The sequence below is a fragment of the Microtus oregoni genome, unplaced genomic scaffold (genome assembly GCF_018167655.1).
Source record: "Microtus oregoni isolate MIOR12 unplaced genomic scaffold, Mior012 000152F_000, whole genome shotgun sequence".
NCBI classification, from domain to species: Eukaryota; Metazoa; Chordata; class Mammalia; order Rodentia; family Cricetidae; genus Microtus; species Microtus oregoni.
In genome coordinates, this window is record NW_024544802.1 from 847,173 (window position 1) to 870,724 (window position 23,552).

General features: G+C 40.0%; 1 protein-coding gene across 1 annotated transcript; it reads left to right on the forward strand.

Moving 5' to 3' along the window:
• Positions 1 to 1,811: 1,811 nt before the first annotated feature.
• LOC121444987 (E3 ubiquitin-protein ligase RLIM-like) lies at positions 1,812 to 3,464 on the forward strand. Its single transcript, XM_041646954.1, has one exon. It carries the CDS (start codon positions 1,812 to 1,814, stop codon positions 3,462 to 3,464), a length of 1,653 nt encoding a protein of 550 aa, XP_041502888.1.
• The last annotated feature ends 20,088 nt before the right edge of the window (positions 3,465 to 23,552 follow it).

The following is a 23,552-nucleotide window of genomic DNA, read 5'->3' on the forward strand; positions in this document are numbered from 1 at the left end:
TTTAAACAAGATCGAACTAAACCTAATACAACTATATACAGTAGCAACAGATACCAAATACAAAATTGCAAACAACAAACAATATTAAGCATGAAACATATAACAAAAGTGTTGCTAAGCATTCTTTCTCAAGGAGTCTAAATAATGTAGAGGGTAACTACAATTATCTTGCCTCTTACTGGCTATTTCTCACACATTGATTAACCTACTTCTATTACTGAGTGTAGCACCACGAAGTGATAGCTTACCAGGAAGGATCTTAAGCTACATCCATATTGAAGAGGAGAGCTATAGCATCTGTCTCACTGCCTTAGTCCTCCCAGCATTCTGTTCTGTCTTCCCTGAAAACCTATGTTCTGACCTATCAGTCCAAGCAGTTTTATTTATTAATTAACCAACAAAAGCAACAGATAGATAGAAGACCCACCTACCTCAGTATGTGATTTCTTTCTGGGTCTCCCAACATTGGAGTCTGCTAGAGCAAAGAGCGGTGTGTTTAAATAGAGTTCTCTTGCCTTGTCTACCATTTATGAAACTGCTGATCCTGGACTAGCCAAGGGTCAGGCCTTCAACATGTCCATCTTCTTTGGGAGTGTCTCTTTTTGTAAAACAACAGCATCTACTCCACACACTCTGCTTTCCAAGCCTTAGGGCTACGCAGGTGCTCCCATGTTCCACCTTCTCCAGAGTTTATGTTTCAGGCTCTGCCTACTTAACAAGTTGATGAGAGGCCCGTGAACACTTTGAAGAGTGGGGAAGGGGAGCAATGAGAGGACTGAGATCTGAGCAGGAGGCTCAGGCTCTGTGTTTTCATAAGTCACCCCGCAGTGAACGTTCTGTGGGAGGAAGGAGGCTGTGGAAATCAAGCCTTGCAATGGATCTTAGTTCCGGTTTTTCATCCAGCCGGTTGTGAAATGCATGGCAAAAAGGTACCTCTAGAAGTCAAACTTCCTGCCGACCTCAGGTGACAGTAACAGTTCTTACAGTTACATGGAGGGCTGGACTAGAAACCAACATGCCCCTTAGCACCCTAATCAGATGCCAACCTGAAAGGATCAGCATGTCCATATCTGCTTCCCCTTTCTCTGTAATAGTGCCTACAGCTATCTCCCACTCGAGGGCTGTAGCAGGGTGTCCTCAGGCTCCCTGACGTAATCCTTGTCCTCATGACACCAGAGTAGTGAAGGTCAACCCCTTAGTTCCTTCTCATGATGGTACCTAGAAACTGGGATTGGGAAGGGCACAATGAACATCCTGTGAGATGCCAACCTATCATGAAGCAGTCACTATCTCACTAAATTCCCCAGCGTGATGCTTGCATTGCAAGAAGAGTGGGTTTGTCCTACAAGTAGGACTACCAGAAACTCTTCAACAGGCCCACCTGGTACGCTGTGGCTGAATCATCTGCTTTCTGAATAGGACTTCTTGAGTCCTGTGGAGTAGCTGAGAAAGGGGACCTGAAATACATTCAATAGGTAATGTGGGGTGACTTTAAGAAAAGTTATCTTGAGTGGATTTCTGTCACTGCTAGGTAACAATGGGGAAGATAATGGTTGCTGGAGCTACGTTTCAGAATGGGCAGGCACTGGGCTAGAGGCAGGTCCCTTCCAGACATTCTGAGGCGGGCTAGAGAGCAGGAGGCAGACACTTGGCAGAGCTTAGGCGGCCTTGCAGGCAGCTGAGGTGGCAGAGCCCAGATAGTCCCCTCCTGCACGGATCCCCGAAGCCTAGCGAAGAAAACTGAAGGTCCAGTTGATTGGATTTCAGTACTATGTCATAACAGACAGATAATAGTCCACTTGTTCATCAAGATGGAAAACTCAGATTCTAGCGATCAAGGAAATGTCCAATCTGTAGCACAGCGCAGGCGGCTAGTGGATCGCTTGGATCTGGAAGAAGCTTTCCATCGATTTGTAAATAATCTGAGTGGAGAAGACTATCGACTTCTGAGAGACAACAATTTGCTAGGCACCCCGGGTCAAGGTACTGGGGATGAGCTGTTCAGAAGACTACAGCAAATTAAAGAGGGGCCGCCTCTGCCGCCGCCGCAGAGCTCAGAAGAAAATGGAGACTCTTCAGATGACGAGTCCAATGTTGACTCCGTAATAGCTTGGCTTAGCTCTGTCAGACAGACTGGCAATACAACAAGAAGTGATCAGAGAGGAAAGCAGTCCGGGAGGGCAGTGAGCCACACTAGTCCAAACAGTGGTGATTTCAGATTCAGTTTAGAGACAAATGTTAACCGTAATAATGGAAGCCAAACCTCAGAGAATGAAAATGAACCATCTGCTACACGTCTTAGTGTAGAAAACATGGATCGCAGCCTCCAAAGGCAAGTGGAAAATTCAGCATCTGAGACATCATCTGCCAGAACACCTAGGTCAGAACACAGTTCTGCTGAAGCATTAACAGATGTGTCATCCACCAGAGTTCGGAGGAGGGCAAGAAGCCCGAAACCAGAACACCAGCGAAGAACCAGAGCCAGAGCTGAAAGAAGTGGGTCTTCTCTGCACCCAGCAAATGAAATGCCACGAAGATCTCATCATAGCATCTCATCTCAGACTTTTGAGCAGCCTTTGGTAAACGAGATCGAGGGAATTTCTAGAGCCCCTCACCATGGGACTTTGAGGCACCAGATAACTGGACCTGAATTGCTATGTAGAGGTCATTTTGTGGCGGCTGGGTCAAGAAATTCTGCCGCTCAAGGGATGGGCTCTTCAGACACAGATACCAATGGTGAAGCGGCAGGATCTGGTCAAAGACCTCCAACCAGAGCCCTTCAAGTCAGAAGAGTTCTGCTGGCAGAAGACCAGCGGAGGGATGGCATAGCTAGCAGAACTCCATCAAGGTCTCAGATCCCAAACAACACGGTCACTTATGAAAGTGAACCTGAAGGTTTTATAGGCACCTTTACAGTTTCTGAACGTGCAGCTGGGAGAACCTCTGTGAGTACTCCCAGGTTTTCCACTCTTACAATCTTCAATAGTGGATCAAGGAAAACTACATCTCTTCCGATTCAAACCAGGTTAAGGCAGAGAACAACAGCTTTTGGTGAGCTTCCATGGAGTGGAAGAGGGAGCTCTGGTGGTAACAACTCTGCTTCCATCCCCAGCTACAACCCTGGCTCCAGTTCCATTGATCAATATTTAGAAAGTATCTCACAGATGTTTGAAGCAGGTATTGAAGCAACCCGACTTTACCCCTTTAATGACAACCACCTAACTAGAGGACCCACCAATGTCCAGATTAATAACTTGGCAACGAGAAGTTTTGGTGAAAACGATGCATTGAAGACATGTACTATTTGCATTACTGAATATACAGAAGGCGACAAACTTCGTGCGCTACCTTGCTCCCATGAGTACCACGTCCACTGCATCGACCGCTGGTTATGGGAGAATAACAGCTGTCCCATTTGTCACAGGGTTGTCTTTTCTTCCTGGAACAGACATAGGGCTGTTTAATGAGAACAGAACTCTTGAATCTGTGTTGCTGGAATAGTGACCGGCAAATGGAAATCGCTTCCTTTATCTCCATGTTTTTGCGCGGAGCTTTAATATAAAGTCACAACCTGCATCGAGTCATTGCTTTCTGAGTGAATCATGTCTTTCCTCTAGTTTCTTTTTCAGGATAAAAAAAATATTTGAGACGCGACGTGCATGTGGACACTTTTGAATAGCACTCCTATCTCTTGGGTTCTGTAGGATGAATACAAGTAATTTTAGTGGGAGTTGCTGTTTTATTTGGCCAAGTAAATGACTATTATATATTACTAGTGTTGCAGACATTAAAGATAAATTTGTTCGTATAGGTGTCAGGTGTACAAGGAAGGACGAAAATCATTTTCCTCACCAGTGTCCAAACTCCTATTCTTGCAAAAGACTTTACAATTCATTTTGTTACTTTGCCCTTTTTCTTTATTACAGAAATATTTTGTCTTTAAGGCCTACTTTGAACTTCATGCAGTAATAATGTTGGGAGATTACATTGTTCAATGCCTAGGGAAGTACTAAATCTTGATTTTCCTTGAATATTTCAAATGTTTTTTTTTAATCTGCTAACTAGTGTGAAGGTTTGCAGTGTTTTATTTTTATTTTTGCAGGTTACAATGTTGAGATTTATTAGTGCTGAAAACCAAGTTGAACAAGTTAAAAAAATGTCAAGCTATTTGCAGTAACACTGAAGAGAGCTGTGTTGGGAAATTGGAACATTTTCCCTGTAAAGAACATGCTAGTTGCACCACTGTGTTAATGGAGGTGGCATTGGGGAGAGGGAGGAGGCTCACACACTAGTGTTGGGAAAGGTGATCATAGAATTGATAAGCAAATGTGCCAGGAGATATTCAGTCTTTAGGGACGTGATTTTCAGAATCCATCCAAAGTAGGAAAATGCTTAGCTCTGTTACCTTAAGCAATGGTTTTTTTTTCTTCTGGAAAAACTTTATTTCTGTGCCCAGTATTCTCTGCTTTTGTCAATGTCTTATATTTATGAAGGGTTATCATTTACACATTTTGTATTTAACCACCTGTTTCTATGATTTTAAGTCGGTGTTCCAAGTCCTCATGATAAAGAGACCAATGTTGCAAATGACTGTTAATGGCCATTTCTAACGGTTTGATAGAATGCAGGGGCCCATTGACGTTTACCTTCGTTTTTAAACAGATGGAGGAGATGTTTGTTGCGGGAGGTCCTTCCACTCCTCCAGCCTATAGCCGCTGAGATACCAGCCCATTGGTGCGTGGTCTCTCTCCCTTTAAAAAAGCGGCCAATTTCCTCTCCTCTCTCTCTTCACTTCGTGCTCTGCTGGTGAGTAAACTCCCTTCCTGTTTGTGAAGAGGGCTGTTGTCTGGGACGGTGATCTGTAAGTTTTTTCCCCTTTAAATAAATACCACCCTATTAATCATAATTCCAAACTGGTGTGGCATTGTTTGTGACTTACGCCTTCAATTGGTGCCCAACGTTTGGTTTTAGGACCTCTCCTTCCCCCCGCTCAACTGCCGGCCTCGAGTTTGGCTTGGTGCGAGCCCTCCCTTCCTCAGCCACGGCCTGTGCCTTGCGGCAGCAGCCTTGTGGCCTGTGTCTTGTACATGGAGCCAGCAGCTTAATATAAAACATTACACACTGGCTTTTCTTGCTGCAGTTCTTTATATTTTCCCTTTAGACACCTCAGATTGACTTCAAGTCCCCACACACCCTATTGTCTGCCTCCCCACGTGGATGTAAACTCCACAGGCCTGCGTAGTCTCCGCCTGCATGGTTTGCTCTTTTCTGAGTTGTTTTTAAATCTCCCTTGCAAGCACAGCTCTTAAGTGGCGCGAACCAGAGCACGTGGTTGCCGGTTGCCGAAAGCTGCAACCCCTCAGGGTGATTCTGTCATGTGGAGGCATAAGCGGCTTCCAGGTTGCTCTTCTCTACCCCTGGATTCTGGGTTTCTGGTTCCTTCTATGGAATTGATTTAATTACATTTACTTTGTTGAGAATCTCGCATTTTCCAGTTTTTAACATCTACTAAGGCACTGAAACAGGAGCCTGTTTTCATCGTGACTCTGCAGCAGCGCAACCTGCTGGATAATAGGTAATATGGCAGTTTTGGTTTCCAACACAAATTTTACTGCTTTGTTTTCACTAATACAATGGATTACGTCATACAAGATTTATAGGATTATGGGGATACCTTAATTTGCTTGTTACTAGGTTTCAGTTTTCTTTTCCATATTCTATCATTAAGGAAGAATATGGCACTCCTAAGAATGATAGAATCTTTACGAACTAATAAAGAACAACTAATTGACAGGACTAAAATTATAGAAAATCAGAGGTTATCTGAACAAGTGGATACTATGATAGATAAAATTGTCTCCATAACCAAGGGAACTAGAAAGTTACCTGAAAGGGTTCAGGCTGTTGAATTTGACGTTCAGACTTTATCACAAAGTTTTGATAAGGTAACAGACAGAATGTACCTCCAAGATGGGAATCTACATGATCTACAAGAAAAGCTAAAGGAGGACATGCTATCTTTGAAGGAAAAGTTAAACCTTTGTAATCACAGGTGCAGAATGGGAACCAAAAAATTGATACCTCAGTGAAATCACTGAAACATATACAGGTCAGGAGATTCGGGTTTTTAAGAGAGACAATGATAAAAAGATGTGAAAAGATTGGAGAAATTATTGGAGCTGGTGAACAGAGTAAGGAGGCACAAGGACAGGATACAATGCCGCCACCAGCTATTGGAACTGGCTTACCCAGGGTTCTAGCGACATAACCTATACTTAATTCTGACAAAGCATCAACTTCTAAAGGCTCAAAGGGAGTCAAAGAAGCTAGATGGATGCCAATAGCAATGAATGATCTGAAAGAAATTAAGCAAGCTGTTGTTAATTTAGGCTTGCACTCTGCATATGTAAAGGAAATGATAAGGACTTAGGTTGCTAATGCTAGAGCTACCCCCCATGATTTCCATCAGTTAGTGTGTGCAGTTTTAGACACTGGACATTCCTTGATGTTTGAAATTTATTTCAGAGAAGAATCCAAACATATGGAACAGCAAGGAAGAGCAAAAGGTGTTGAGGTTTCCCAAGATCAAATTCTTGGTGCAGGAGAATATGCTGATCCACAGGTCCAAGCTCTTTATGATGATGAAGTACTGTGTCTATGTCACCAAGCAACTTTCAATATTTGGAATAGGATACAAGATCCAGCAAAAAGGGTCGAATCATATACCAGAATTAGGCAGGGACAGAGAGAATCCGTTATTGACTTTTTGCAAAGATTAATTAAGGCTCTGGACATAGGGGTAACAGACCCAGAAGCTAGATGAATACTTCTTGACTGTCTAGCTTTTGAGAATGCAAACATAGAATACAAAGCGATAATTGGGCCTTCAAAGTCTAAATCAGCACCTATGGATGAATGTATTCAGCATACGATGAATGTTGAGACGTTTATCTATAATGATGAATCTTGGATAGGAGATGCGATATCCAAAGCAATGAGGAGACATCAAACTGCCAGGTGTGTTAATTGTGGTAAATTAGGACATTTGCAAAGGGATTGCAGGCAAAGAATTTCTAGGAATATTATCTCCTCTGGGAATAACAAAAATAGGAGACCTCGGCCTTCAGGTATATGTAAGAGATGCGGTAAAGGCCAGCATTGGTCCAATGAATGCAGGTCAACAACAGACAGACAGGGCAACCCGATATCATCGGGAAACCCCTTGAGGGGCCTCTCGCAGGCCCCCAACCAACAGTGGCCCAGTCATTCCCTGTCACAGTGGAGAACGTGCCTCACCAAGAAAATTAAAAGCTCCAATTTCTGCTATAAAAAGTAACACTGGTCTAAATGATGAATTATGTGTGCAGGATGAGTCAAAAAACCCAGTAGGACAGAGTAAAGGTATGTTTTGGCAGACTTCCATTAATGATCAAAGACGAAAGCTAAGAGTCTGTATTAATGACACTTTTCTTGAAGGCTTATTTGACACAGGTGCAGATGTATCATTACTCCAGAATTTTGCATCCGAATTAGCCTCTTCAAGAGGTAGATGTTCAGTTCTAGGGAATTGGAACCCTATCTCGTGTAAAACAAAGCACAAGATGGGTTGAATGCATAGGGCCCGAAGGGCAAATAGGAAGACTAAGGCCAAATATAGCCAATATTGCAATAAATTTATGGGGCCATGATCTGCTACAGCATTGGAATACCCAGATTAACATTCCTGTAGTTCCAGGAACTCATGATTCTGGGAAGGATATGTTGAGGTATTATGGGAAAAGGTCACCAGACATTCAGGCTGTACAAGAACATACAACAACTACCAAATATTTGGAGGTACCAACAGCCCTACCTTTAAAATGGCTAACTGAGAAGCCAATATGGATCAAACAGTGTTCTCTAGCTGAAGATAAATTACAGGCATTGGAACAGCTGGTGCAAGAGCAATTAGATGTTTACCATATTGAAGAATCAACCAGCCCTTGGAATTCTCCTGTGCTTGTTGTAAAAAAGAAATCTGTTAAATGGAGAATGGTGACAGATCTAAGAGCTGTCAACAAGGTAATTCAACGTATGGGCCCACTACAATCTGGAATTCCTTTGCCTTCTCTATTACCAAAAGGATGGCCTCTTATAGTTATTGATTTGAAAGATTGTTTTTTCACTATACCGTTACAAGAAAAGGATAGGGAAAAATTTGCCTTCACAGTGCCTACTTATAATAATTCTCAGCCTAATAGGAGACTTCAATGGAATGTCCTCCCTCAGGATATGCTCAATAGTCCTACATTATGCCAGTATTTTGTAGGTAATCCAATGGAAATAATTCGTAAACAATTTTCCAAGTCCATAATTTTTCATTACATGGATGACATCTTGTTATCTGATTCAAATAAAGATACTTTAGAAAGGATGATTGAAGAAGTAAAGAAAATCTTGTCTAGGTGGGGATTACAAATTGCCCCTGAAAAGATTCAAAGAGGAAACTATATTAATTACCTAGGTTACAGTATAGTGTTAGAGAAAAATAAAACGCAAAAGGCACAAATTAAGAGAGACCGGTTAAAGACTCTTAATGACTTCAAAAAATTGTTAGGAGATATTTCCAGTCTACGACCAGCTGTTGGGATAACACCTGATCTAATAGTTCATTTAAACAAAACCTTAGATGGTGATAAAGATTTGAATAGTCCAAGAAAACTGCGAGCCGAAGCAGAAAAGGAACTGACAATGATTGAGGAAAAATTACAGGAGGCACATGTGGATAGGGTGAACCCAAATCTTAGCTGCATCCGAGTCATATTGCCTTCCAGAATTTCTCCTACAGGGATTCTAATGCAGAGGGAAGATATTATTTTAGAGTGGCTATTGATACCTAATAAACCAAGCAAAAAATTAAAAACTTATGTGGAAAAAGACTCTGAATTAATTATTAAAGGGAAGCAATCCCCATCAAGATCCCATCACAATTCTTCACAGATCTTGAGATGACAATAATCAACTTTATATAGAAAAACAAAAAAACCCAGGATAGCCAAAACAATCCTATACAATAAAGGGTCTTCTGGGGCCATTACTATCCCTGACTTCAAACTCTATTTCAGAGCTACAGTAATGAAAACAGTGTGGTACTGGCATAAAAACAGAGAAGTCGACCAATGGAATCGTATAGAAGACCCAAAATTTAACCCACAAACCTATGATCAACTCATTTAAATAAAGGAGTCAAAAGTATACAATGGAAGAAAGAAAGCATCTTCAACAAATGGTGCTGGCACAACTGGATGTCAACTTGTAGAAGAATGAAAATCAACCCGTATCGATCACCATACACAAAACTTAAGGCCAAATGGATTAAAGAATTCAATAACAGCCCGAACACACTGAACCTGATAGAAAAGAAAGTGGGAAGTACCCTACAACAGATGGGCACAGGAGATTGCTTCCTATGTATAAGCCCAGAAGTACAGACATTAAGGGCAACAATGAATAAATGGTACCTACTAAAACTGAGAAGCTTCTGTAAAGCAAAGAACACTGTCACTAAGACAAAAAGGCAACCTACTGACTGGGAGAAGATCTTCACCAACCCCACAACAGACAAAGGTCTGATCTCCAAAATTTATAGAGAACTCAAGAAATTAGAATTTAAAATGCTAATTAACCCAATTAAAAAATGGGGCACTGAACTGAACAGAGAATTCTCAACGGAAGAATTTCAAATAGCCAAAGGACACTTAAGGTCATGCTCAACCTCCTTAGCAATCAGGGAAATGCAAATCAAAACAACTTTGAGATATCATCTTACACCTGTCAGAATGGCTAAAGTCAAAAACACCAAGGAGAGCCTTTGCTGGAGAGGCTGTGGAGGAAGGGGTACCCTCATCCATTGCTGGTGGGAATGCAATCTTGTGCAACCACTTTGGAAATCAGTGTTTCGGTTTCTCAGGAAATTAGGGATCAACCTACTCCTGGACCCAGCAATACCTCTCTTAAGAATATACCCAAGATATGCCCTATCATATGAAAAAAGCATTTGTTCAACTATGTTCATAGCAGTATTATTTGTAATAGCCAGAACCTGGAAACAACTTAGATGCCCTTCAATGGAAGAATGAATGAATAAACTATGGAACATATACACATTAGAGTATTACGCTGCGGTAAAAACAATGACTTCTCGAATTTTGCATGCAAATGGATGGAAATAGAAAACACTATCCTGAGTGAGGTATCCCAGACCGAAAAAGATGAACATGGGATGTACTCACTCATAATTGGTTTCTAGCCATGAATAAGGGTCACAGAGAATACAATATGTGAACCTAAAGAAGCTAAATAAGAAGGTGAACCCAAGGAAAAACATATAGTTATCCTATTGGCTATGGGAAGTAGACAAAATTGCCGGGGAGAAAATTGGGATCTTGGGAGTGGAGTGGGAGGGGGGTAAGGGGTGATGGGGAGAGAAAAGTGAGAAGGGGAGGATGGGGGAAATGGGGAAACAGGAGGATTGGGATAAAGGAAGGTTGGATAGGGGAGCACGGAAGCACAATTCTTAGTTAAGGGAGCCACCTTATGGTTGGCAAGAGACTTGACCCTAGAGGGGCTCCCAGGAGCCCATGGTGATATCCCCAGTTAGTCCCTTTGGCAGCTGAGGATAGGTAACCTGAAATGACCCTATCCTATAGCAATACTGACGAATATCTTGCATAGCACCATAGAACCTTCATCTGGTGATGGATGGAGATAGAGACAGAGACCAATCTGGAGCACTGGACTGAGCTCCCAAGGTCCCAATGAGGAGCAGAAGGAGGGAGAAAATGAGCAAGGAAGTCAGGACCACGAGTGGTGCACCCACCCACTTGGAAATTGGGGCTGATCTATTGGGAGCTCACCAAGGACAGCTGGACGGTGACTGAAAAAGCATGGTATAAAACCGGACTCTCTGAACATGGCGAAAAATGAGGGCTGATGAGAAGCCAAGGACAAGGGCACGGGGTTTTGACCCTACTTCATGTTCTGGCTTTGTGGTAGCCTAGCCAGTTTGGATGTTCACCTTCCTAGACATGGACAGAGTGGGCGGATCTTGGACTTTCCACAGGGCAGGGAATCCTGACTGCTCTTTGGACTGGAGAAGGAGGGGGAGAGGAGTGGGAGGGAGAGCGAGAAGTGTTGGAGGAGGGGGACTAAAATGGGAGGCTGGGAGGAGGCAGATACATTTTTTTCCTTTACTCAATAAAAAAAAGAAAGTGAATAAGATTACAGGCATTGGAACAGCTGGTGCAAGAGCAACTAGATGTTCACCATATCGAAGAATCAACCAGCCCGTGCAATTCTCCTGTGTTTGTTGTAAAAAAAAATCTGGTAAATGGAGAATGGTGACAGACTTAAGAGCTGTCAACAAGGTAATTCAACGTATGGGCCCACTACAATCTGGAATTCCTTTGCCTTCTCTGTTACCAAAAAGAAGGCCTCTTATAGTTATTTATTTGAAAGATTCTTTATTCACTGTACCATTACAAGAAAAGGATAGAGAAAAATTTGCCTTCACAGTGCCTACTTATAATTATTCTCAGCCTAATAGGAGAATTCAATGGAATGTCCTCCACAGGGTATGCTCAATAGTCCTACATTGTGCCAATATTTTGTAAGTTAGCCATTGGAAATAATTCGTAAACAATTCCCCAAGTCCATAATTTATCATTACATGGATGACATCTTGTTATTTGATTCAAATAAAGATACTTTAGAAAGGATGTTTGACGAAGTAAAGAAAGTCTTGCCTAGGTGGGGATTACAAACTGCCCCTGAAAAGATTCAAAGAGGAAACTATATTATTTACCTAGGTTACAGAATAGGGTTAGAGAAAATTAAACTGCAAAAGGCACAAATTAGGAGAGACCGGTTAAAGACTCTTAATGACTTCCAAAGATTGTTAGGAGCCATTTCCATTCTATGACCAGCTGTTGGGATAACACCTGATCTAATAGTTCATTTAAACAAAACCTTAGATGGTGATAAAGATTTGAATAGTCCAAGAAAACTGAGAGCTGAAGCAGAAAAGGAAATTGCAATGATTGAGGAAAAATTACAGGAGGCACATGTGGATAGGATGAACCCAAATCTTAGCTGCATCCTAGTCATATTGCCTTCTAGAATTTCTCCTACAGGGAATCTAATGCAGGGGGAAGATATTATTTTAGAGTTGCTATTTATACCTAATAAACCAAGTAAAAAATTAAAAACTTATGTGGAAAAAGTCTCTGAATTAATTATTAAAGGGAAACTGAGGCTTCGTCAACTAGCAGGTATAGACCCAGCAGAAATTATAGTGCCTTTTACTACTGAAGAAATAAAAAAGTTATGGGAAGACAATGATCCGTGGCAAAGACCTTGTACTAATTTTTTTGGGAGAAATTAATAGCAAGTAGCCCGTACGTTCTATATTGATGCAAATAAATCAGGGAAAGCAGGTTACAAGTCAGATGAATTGAGTAAGGTGGAACAAAGTCCTTATAATTCTGTCCAGAAGCAGAATTATATGCCATTCTAATGGTGCTAAGGGATTTTAAAGAACCTCTTAATATAGTTACAGATTCACAACATGCAGAGAGAGTTATCTTGCATATTGAAACCGCTGAATTTATACCAGATGACACAGAGTTGACTTCATTGTTTATCCAGGTACAAGACATAATCAGGAACAGGCTTTGTCCGATGTACATAACACACATCCGGTCCCATACAGGTCTGCCTGGTCCTCTAGCCCAAGGCAATGCTGAGATTGATCAATTATTGATAGGAAGTTTGTTGCAGGCCTCAGAATTACATAAGAAGCATCATGTCAATAGTAAAGGCCTAAAGAAGAAGTTTCCATTACTTGGCAACAAGCTAAGGACATTATAAAGAGATGTCCTACTTTTTCTTTCTATAATCAAAACACCGTTGCCTGAAGGGATTAACCCAAAGTGTACTAAGAGAAATGAAATCTGGCAAATGGATGTGTTCCACTTTATGGAATTTGGTAAATTAAAATATGTACACCACACCATAGACACGTATTCAGGTTTTCAATGGGCTACTGCCCTGAGCTCAGAAAAGGCTGATTCAGTAATCACACATTTATTGGAAGTTATGGCCATCATGGGAGTACCTGCACAAATAAAGACAGATAATGGTCCAGCATATGTAACTAAGAAAATGAAACGCTTTTTTTGATTATTATAATATAAAACACATTAAAGGTATACCAAATAATCCTACAGGTCAGGCAGTTATAGAAAGATCAAATCGTACTATAAAGGATATGCTGAACAAACAGAAAGGGACTGAAAATTCCCTGAGAAGTAGATTACATAATGCTTTATTAACCTTGAATTTTCTTAAAGCTAATGAGAAAGGAATGACAGCAGCAGAAAGACATTGGATAATGGAAAAGTCTGCTGAACTAAATCAACTGATTTATTTCAAAGATGTGCTGACCTCTCAATGGAAGCCAGGAGATGTGCTACGTTGGGGAAGGGGTTTTGCTCTTGTTGTGGATACCATCAAAATTAATAAAGTTTCGATTTGAAGAGGAAAAACCTCTTAGAAAGGAGAAATGACAAACTCATCCACAATGATGATATTCATACAGGTGGTAAAAAAAAACTATAGAATGAGGGCAGGGTTCTGTTCTTATCTCCACAGGAAAACTCTCATCATTGAAAAATTCAAGGGACCCTGGATGTTTGGATACTGACAGATGGAAAAATACCTGCCCAATAGGAAATAACAGGAAAACTGAATGGGTTGTGTAAGTAAAATATATTAAACCATATTTCTAAATTTATAAAGCTTGTTTTGAAGTTGGACTCTGGCTCAGTCCCTCTCCAATTTTAAGCCTGTTAGTAAGAGAAAAACCAGAGTTTCTGGAGTTTCTGTCTCATATCAAGAGCCATGATATGGGACAGAAAGAAATATGGGTTTAGAAAACATCTTTGCTTTTTTTTTCATATCGATCACACTTTTCATTGAATATATCTATCATGCCTTTCATTGAATATATATATATATATATATAATGTCTATATGATTAATGTTTAAGTTTTTCATAATGAACAATGAGTTTTTCCTGAAGTGACATTTGAAGTTTCCAGGAAGAAGCTGGGGCCCCATAACAACAACTCCACCTGGTTGATATGACGTCATGATACTGATAGCTCTACTACCAGACCTGCTTTGGGTACCAGCTGCACAAGACAGTTCCAACTTGGTTAGCTGAAATGGTGCACATCTTATACAACATTTTCGACAGACCTGCACAAAATACACAGAGACTATTTGCAATTTTAAAAGACATTGATCTTGAAATTTAACCATCATTTTACTTTCACAGGATCCCCCAGAAAGAATGTCGCCCCCATGACAGCTGGAAGTAATTCTAGAGGACGACGTCCCCTCTCCCAGTAAAGTTTGCTCTTGGGTTTAGGGACATCATTTGGGGGTTGATTCTAAGTAGTGTATGATTAAGGGTTGGGAGAGGAATTTTATAAACTCAGGGATCATTTTGCAAAAAAAAGAGGGATGATGGGATAATAGATTTGTAATGGTGAGTTACTGTTTTTAGACAAATAAATTGGTATAGATTCTTGTATATTGATACAAAGTGAAATTATATTGACTATTGTATGCATGCATGTTTCTACCTCTGTTTAAAATAATTTTTATGTATTGAGATATATTGTATTGATATATATATATATATATTATATATTTACCATATTGCAGTGTACATTTATACCTCTGATTAAGATACTTATATATTATTTGTGTGTTGATATATATTTACCATACTGCAATGTATATTTGTACATTGTTTATATTTGGAGGTCATTGTCCTTATTTGTTTCACAATCGTTTATTGTCTTAGTCTTTAAGTCAGATAGATATTGAGAATTATATAGATTAATAGTCATCTAAGTTTGTCATTTATAATTAGACTAATCAGGTTCTTTAGATATATAGAGATTATTCTCAGTATAGATAGATAATCTTCAACTTCTTCAAAGAGCTGTAGAAAATGGCCTTTAATCTAACTCAGAGTTTTGTGGTAGTGAGACACAATTGCTCCTGGCAACACCGCTCTATTCCCCAGAGAATGTTGAGCACCAAAGACACTCCACCTGGAGCCTTTCTTTTTGGTAGAACTGGCCTTTGGGCAAAGAAATGCCCATACCTCAACCCCTGACAGAGATACAGAGCGTGCATCAATGGATAAAACAGGGCTGCCATATCCGGCCAAGACAGGGTAAGATAGTTTTGAAAAGTTGCTTGCCTTTGAAAATGGTATGTTAGTTATGTTAGGCCTTAGCCAAAGTTGGTTGCTTCAACGCTGCTAACGTGACTTTGGGTGATTGCCCAGGTAGCTAGTTGTCTCTGTGATTTGTTGCATGTTTTGGAAGTTGTTTTACTGAACTTCCTAATTACCCAGGTAACATTGTTTCCCTTCTCAGATCTTCGATGGGGTTGAAGACTATATAAATGTAGTTACTTTTCTCTCATGACTTGGCCAAGTTATTTATTATACAAGACCTAAGCTAGTTAGAATAGGAAATTGGTACTTATTGTATATAATTTCGTAGTTGATTTAGAACTCTCTTACTTAAACAAAAGGAGGAGGTGTTGCGGGAGGTCTTTCTGCTCCTCCATCCTATAGCTGCTGAGATACCAGCCCATTCTGGAGTGGTCTCTCTCCCTTTAAAAAAGCGGCCACTTCCCTATCCTCTCTCTCTCCACTTCCTGCTCTGCTGGCGACTAGACTCCCTTCCTGGTTATGCAGAGGGCTGTTGTCTGGGACGGTGATCTGTAAGTTTTTTCCCCTTTAAATAAATACCACCCTATTAATCATAATTCCAAACTAGTATGACATTGTTTGCGACTTATGCCTTTAGATGTTCTTAATTATTTTGTGAAGGAAGTCAACTGCCATGTTATGAGCTGGAGTCGTTCCATAGAGAATCCCATATGGTGAGGAACTGATGCTTCTCTTCAATAGTAATAAAGAAACAAAACAACAAACAAGGAAAAAACAAAAAGTCCCTATATCCTCCTAACAATCAGGTTAACTGAGTTTGGAAAAAGTTTCTTCCTTTCTTAGTTAGGGTTTTTATTGCTATGATAAAACACAGTGACCAAAACATGTTGGGGAGGAATGGGTTTGTTTGATGTACACTTCCACATCTACTGCATCCCTGAAGGAAGTCAGGGGAAGAACTCAAACCAGGACAGAAACCTGGAAGCAGGAACTGAAGCAGGAGCCATGTAGGAGTGTTTCTTCCTGGCTTGCTCATCAGGACTTGCTTAGCCTGCTTTCTGATATACCCCAGGACCACCAGACTAAGGATGGTACCACTCACAATGGGCTGGACCCTCCCCATCAATTACTAGTCAAGAAAATGCCCGACAGAAGGATCATTCGGTGACATTTTCTTAATTGAAGATCTCTACTTTCAGACAACACTAGTTTGTGACAAGTTGACAGAAAACTAGCCAGCATACTCCCAAGGTTGAACTATCAGATCAGACCCTATGCCATGGCATGTGTCTTAAATAAGATTTTGAGCTAAAGACAACCAACTAAGTCATGCTCAAATTCCTGACCCACAGACATTATACAATAATAAATGTTGTCTTAAGTTGTTTTGGGGGTTAATTCTTTTGAAGCAATAGCTAGAGCTTCAATAATTTAATGAGCTGAACTGCCTTTCACTTAGCAACAGTTTTTAATTATGTACCAGCAAAAGAGTGAGAAAATATTTCAATAATTTCTGAACTAGATGTACTTTAATGTGAACAAGATACACAAATACAAAATGGGCTAGACAAACCTTTTTTCAATAGATCATTGAATTGTATAGGCAGGAATGATTACAAAGCAAACAACCATTTCTGCTAGTCCTGAGTTACCTAGGTTCAATTCTGTTTAAATGCTCAAGTTCCTCTGGCTTACTCCAGAACTACCATAGCAGATAAAATAGAGGGATGGGCCTACAAAGCCACGGTTTCACACAAGTCCCACTCTTCCAGGCTAATCCAGTGTTCATCAAAGTCTGGTAGTTTCTGTTGGAGGGGAGACATTTATATAGTCAACTCTTGTAAAGTCTGCCGGGCATCAGCCTTCTTCCCTTGTGAGTTCACTCCAACATTGTTGAATCAGAGTCCCAGAGGACAAGCCAGCCAATCTGTATTTTTAAAGCTGCTCAGTTAGTTCTGAAGAAATTCTCGGTGAACAATCCAGACTTTGTCAGTAAATATCACTGAATCATTTTGCCCACTCATTCTGTCCAAAAGCACTCACTCAGGAGGCAGTGCCTGTACTAAGCATCCCAGATATTATCGATGGACAGTTGGCCACTCACAGCTCTGGTCACATGAACTGAAAAAAAAAAAAGAACAAGAGGCTGCACTGAGAGAAAAGGTCCCTTGGGCTATGACTAATGGACTTCAATGATAGCAGGGTAGGAGTAAAGTGTAGAAAAGAATGTTGTCCACAGCTCACCATCCAGAAGAGTCCCACCACTCAGGCCACATGGAGCCTTGGCTGAACCAAGAACCAAGTGATGAACAGCATGTAGCAATCTGTGTCCTCAAGGGTGTCCTCAAGGGTGTCCTGATGGAGTGTGTGTGCCAAGAATTTGGGGCTGTATGTGATTTAGCTCCCAACCTTTTATTTTTCTGCTGTGTTCAAGTGGCTAGGCTGATAGGATCTGTGAGAGCAAGAGTACAAAGCACTGTTTCTGTAGACTTGCCACGGGCAAATCCTGAGATAACTAAAACTCAAACACGCATGGACTTCTGAGCTTCCTGTCTCCCACTCCAGCATGCCCTGCTGGTGTACATCAGCACACCTGGAAACACATGTGGATGCAATACTGCCACTCTAAGACACACATGCCTCTTACCTACATTTTAGACAGGAGAAAGCTAAGACTCAAATAGACTGAGTGGCTGGCATTGTGTTTAGTCTGAAACTCATCATGTAGACCAAGCTGGACCCATACAAACTCATGGAGATGCCCCCTTTCTTGTTCCCCCAGTTCTGGGATTAAAGTTATACGCTGCCATGGCATCCAGATATTCTCAGTATTGAAGCCCCAGTCCCTTTAGGCAGTTTTACTAGACTCTGGTGTAATCAGGAGAAGATAATTGCCTTATCTTCTGCATACTCTCAACATCGTTTTTTAGGAAAAAACGTGAAACTGTAATCAGGTCTGGGAATAAGTATTGGATGGGTTTTTGTAGTAAGTACATAAAGATCAACACAGAGAGTAAGTTCACTCAAACACTTTTAAGCCACGGTCATGCGGCAATACACAGATTAATAGAATTGGGTTCAATAAAGTTGTAGGAATTAGCCAATAAGCAATTAGAGCTAATGGGCCAAGCAGTATTTTAGTGAATCTAGTTTCTGTGTGGTTATTTTGTGTGTAAGCTAGCCAGGCAGCCAGGACAAACAAAGGGACCCTCCCTTCATGTAACAATTGGCATTTTCAACATGGTCAACTAACTCCATGTAAAACCTAAGAGGGCTTTAAAAGGAATTCTAGGAGAAAAAATATATAGAGTTTAACACAGCTTTTTACTGTTTGCTGTTTCCTTGCAAATCAGCCACAGCAGGAAAAAAGTGATGGTTTTCAAATGCCAGCTTTCTGAGCTATGCTCCTAGTGTGCCCTCTGACTCTTGCAGGAAACAGAGCATTTGCATGGGGTTTGTGAACAGATTGTTCCAGCTTGCTTGATGGTGACATGGACCAGCTATGTGCCTGGATGTTCGTCAGTGTGTGTGGCTCTGAGATGCAACCAGCTCTGCCATGCTGGACTGTGCACAGCTAACAGGAACTTCTGCATTTACCATAATAACAGCGCAGCTTTACGTTTGGAGTGGACAGGCATACAGGTTACTGTATTACCCATACTAATGGCGCAACTTATGTTTTAAACAAGCACTTAGCATTTTAAAAGTGCAAAGTAAAAGTGTTCCTGGGCAGTAGACAGTTACAGACAATGCAATAAGGACAGATTCAGACATCAAAGGCCTAAGAATGGGTCACAGTGTTGGATAAATGTATGTAGGCTTGGTAGAGAGAAGAAAAACAGTATACAGAGTCATAAAATAAAGCTAAAGCTTGAAAAAGGTAAAGTATTTAAAGAGACAATGTAAAGTAATAGGGTAAAAACAAGCCAGGTAAAAATGAAAAATTCACAGAGAGTCTGGATTCTGTATATTATTGTATTTCTTTTGAATTTTTTGACTGTGAAGGAGCTAAGTACAGAGAGAAATTTCATTGTATAGGCAGCTAAGCTAATCCAACATGAATATTATAAAGGTATCTTGACTTCAGAATTTGAGTGGAAGGATATGGTGCTTTGGAAATGAGGTATTTCTTTTGTTTTACAGAAGATGAGAACCTATTCATTGCTTCTAGACCAATATGTTGTTACAGACCATGCCCCCAGGAAAGGTTGCTATGAACACCCTCAAAAATTACTTTTTTTAACTGCTGACTGAGATGAACCTACTACACAGGATACACCATGAAAGGCCTGACTAACAGCACCCCATAGAGCAGGAAGAAGTTCGGAGAGAAGAAACTGTACTCATACTGCAAAATATTATTTATAACTGTTTGTTTACATTTAAAGGGGGATATGATATAGGTATGAAGTTTGCATTGGTATTGATCTTGCTTTATTGATAAAAATTTAAGGTCAATTTTGAAATATCTATATGTATTTCTGATATTGATTAAGGTATTGTGATTATGTAGCTCATTTAAAAATGTAATGCATAATTAAAAAATATAGGTTAATAGAGAGTCATGTTTAATAGTCATGCTTGTAGTTATGTCAGATTTTATAAATATAGCGATTTATATTTCAGTTAGTTATTCTTCAAATCTTTCAGAGACCTTCAGAATATGGCTTTTAAATGTTTTTAAAAAAATTAGGACGTTTCATGACAGTGAGACATATCTTCTCTTGGCAGCAGCTAGCTACTTTGAAAGGAAGATGGACATCGAAAAGGCTCCCTAGCCATTTTGGCAAGAAACTTCTCTTGCCTTGCATGCCTCACTAAACATTCATTACCACAGACAAATGACTGATGAACTTGTCTAAAGGTGAGATGGACCTTCAGGGTTCCTATTTCATGAAAGAGTCTGTGAGATATTCTTCAGGACACAGAAGGAAGTGACTGAACTGTCTTTGAAACTTCCTACTTCATGGAAAAGTCTACTTGGTGCAGGAAAATTGTCTATATTTTGTCAATTATGTTTTAATAAACACTTATTGCCCAGTAGCCAGGCAGGAAGTGTAGGTGGGACAACCAGACAAGAAGTAGAAGCAGGTCAATGAGAACAGGAGAATCCCATTCCTCTCCAGTCCTGTCCCAACCACAGAAGAAGGAAGATATGATTGCCCTGTTGAAAATGGTACACTTCCAAGTGACTAACATACATAAGAATAATGGGTTAATATAAGTTATAAGTGTTAATAAGAAGCCTGAGCTAATGGGCCAAACAGTTTATCATTAATATAGACATCTGTGTGATTTCTTTGGAACTTAATGACTGTGGGAATTGGGTAAGACAGAATACCCATGACAAAATATGCTGGATACTATGGGTCTGTAGGCTGAAGATGGATACCCCAATAGTACAGAAGAACTTTGGGTGACTGTACAGGCAGCGAGATGTCTCTGTCAATTCTAGAGTTTGGAAAGTTGCTTACAATGCACTTCCTGTTTACTTGGGTAACATTCTATTCTTCTGGAGCCTTTGATGGAGTTTAAGAATTTATAATTATATTTATAACTTTCCTTAGTTATGTTAAAGAGAAAATACATGTAAATATATTAACTCTAATTCTTCCTTGATAACTGTTAACTTTAACATAGTAAAATTGCATAAAACAAAAGTTAAAGAATTTCTTTTTTTTAAACAGAAAAGGGGAAATGGTGTAGCAGGTTCTTATGTTCACGTGTTGCTTTGCTTGGTTAAATGAATGAAGAAACTGCTTTTGGACTGATAAGGCAGAACTTAGGTAGGCAGAGAAGAAAGAACTGAATGCAGGGACGAAGGGCAGAGTAGCAGACGCCATGGATCTCCTGCTTGAGATGGACACTGGTTAGAATCTTGCCAGTAGGCAACAGTCATGTGGCAATACACAGATTGATAGAAATAGCTTAAATAAAGTATAAGAATTAGCCAGTAAGAAACTAGAGCTAGTAGGCAAAGCAGTGTTTTAATGAATGCAGTTTCTGTGTGGATATTCTGGGTGTAAACATGCCGCAGTTCCCTAGATGGTGGATATTTTCAGTTGGACGAGAAGGCTTATATCTAATACCTTAATAACTGATCCTGGGTTTTTCCACATTTCTCACACTTGATGCTCAGGTATTCATGGCCTAAAGTGAAGCAGAAAGTCCAAGGAAACACCCTAGATTCTTGTTGGAAGAAGTAGCTATAGGAACTTATAAGACTATTTGGTGCCCCCAAAAAAGGCCTGCTAATCTCAGTGGAAGTATTTCTAGAATTTTAGGATTGTCCTCAGATGGCTTCTGGGGTGAGGATGTGTGATGGATATTTTCTCTTGTTGGCTCAATTGACTTTGTGATTAACTAGGAAAAATATCTGTGGGCATGTCTGTGACAGCATTGTCAGTGAAGGTTAACTAAGAAAGGAAGATGCACCCTGAAAGTAAGTGGCACCATTCCAGGACCTTGGTTCTTCACTGAAGAAAAAAGGCAAAGGGAAAAGAAGAAGAAGGAGGAGGAAGAGGAGGAGAAGGAGGAGGAGGAGGAGCTGCGAGGGATGAAAAACAGGCCTGCCTGCCTCATCACTACATTGTTTGTAAACAAAACAATAGACATTAAAGAGACTCAGGATACATATGAATGCACGTCTGCTTTCATAAATCTACAGTTCAGGTGAGGACAATGCTAACAAAACTTAGTGAAAGCATGTGCTTTGGTCATTGGTACCACATGTTTTCTACTTTGTTGGATAAAGGCTACCTGTCCTCACAGTGTGACTCAGGTTGTCATACCTACCTTCTTGCATTAGATTTATGGGATTATGGGACTTGGTTCTAGGACCTTCTGGGTCAAATTAAAGTTTTAAGACTCCTAAGAGACCAGCTTCAATTTTCACAGAATGAACCTCAAAGCTAAATTGATAGATAAATATATAAAGAGCCTACTATGGCTGTGCTCCCTGCTCCAGCTTCCTAGCATAAAGGCTCCAGCCTCCATCATAGGGTTGTGGCCTTTTCTCCTTTTGTCCTCACTCATTGATTTTCCTTGTCGTTTTCTCTTTCTCCTTGCTAGAGGTTCCTCATTATCACTAAACAAAGTCCAGAGAAATTTCCATGAAGTAGGAAATTTCAAAGTCAGTTCACTCACTATCTGTTGTGTCCTGCAGAATGTCTTGTAGACTCCTTCATGAATCAGGCACCCCAAAAGATCATCTCACCTTTAGGCAAGTTCAATAGTCTTCTCTCTGTGGGTTCTCTGTGTCCAGTTTATGCAATAATCCAGGCTAGAGCAGTTTCTTGCCCAAACGGCTAACCAACTCCATAAGGATCCTCTTCAATGCCCATCTTCTTCTTGAAGTAGATTGGTGTTTCCAGGAGCAGACATGTCTCATTGTCATGAAAAATCCTAAGTTATTAAAACATTAAATAGCATATTCGGTTGTCTTTGAAAGATATGAAGAGTGCCGATCTAACTGAAATATATCTCTATATAACTAGAAAATCTAACTAACATGACTACAAACTTGACTATTATTAATGATTATCTATTAACAACCTATATACATTGCATTTTTAAATGAACTATACAATCACAATACCTTAATCAAGATTAGAAACACATATACATATAACAAAATTGACCTTAAATTTAAATCACTAAAGCAAAATCCATATCAATGTAAATTATTCATACCTATATCATATCCCCCTTTAAATGTAAAAGAACATTTATCAACAATATTTGGGAATATGGGTGCAGTTATTTCTCTCCAAACTGCTTCCTGCTGTATGGGGGCACTGTTATTCAGATATTTCAGGGTATAACCTGTGTGCTAGGTTCATCTCAGTCGTCAATTGAGTGAAGTAAATTTTGAGGGTGTTCACAGCAACCTTTCAGGAGGGTGTGGTCCATCATACCATATTGGGATAGAAGCAATCCACAGGGTTTCATCCCTTGTGAAAACAAAAGAAGAATCTCTTTTTCAAAGTATCATATCCTTAGATCCAAATTCTGAAGTCAAGGTATTTTCAAAATATCTATGTTGTGTTAGTTCAGCAGCATTTATAAGCAACTATCTTTTAGCAGCTGTTGCTCCTTCCTCAGCACTCAAACAATTCAAAGAGAGCATAATAGCATATAGTATCAAAATTCTCTGTTTATTTTCCATCTTTGTAAGGCTTTATTTTAACTCTATTTTGTTTATTTTTACTTTTTGAGACAGGTTTTCTGTATATCTTTGTCCTGGAATAACTGAAGA

Coding starts and splice junctions, on each gene's coding strand:
- LOC121444987 (XM_041646954.1), top strand. CDS start 1,812: ATGGAAAACTCAGATTCTAGCGATCAAGGAAATGTCCAATCTGTAGCA.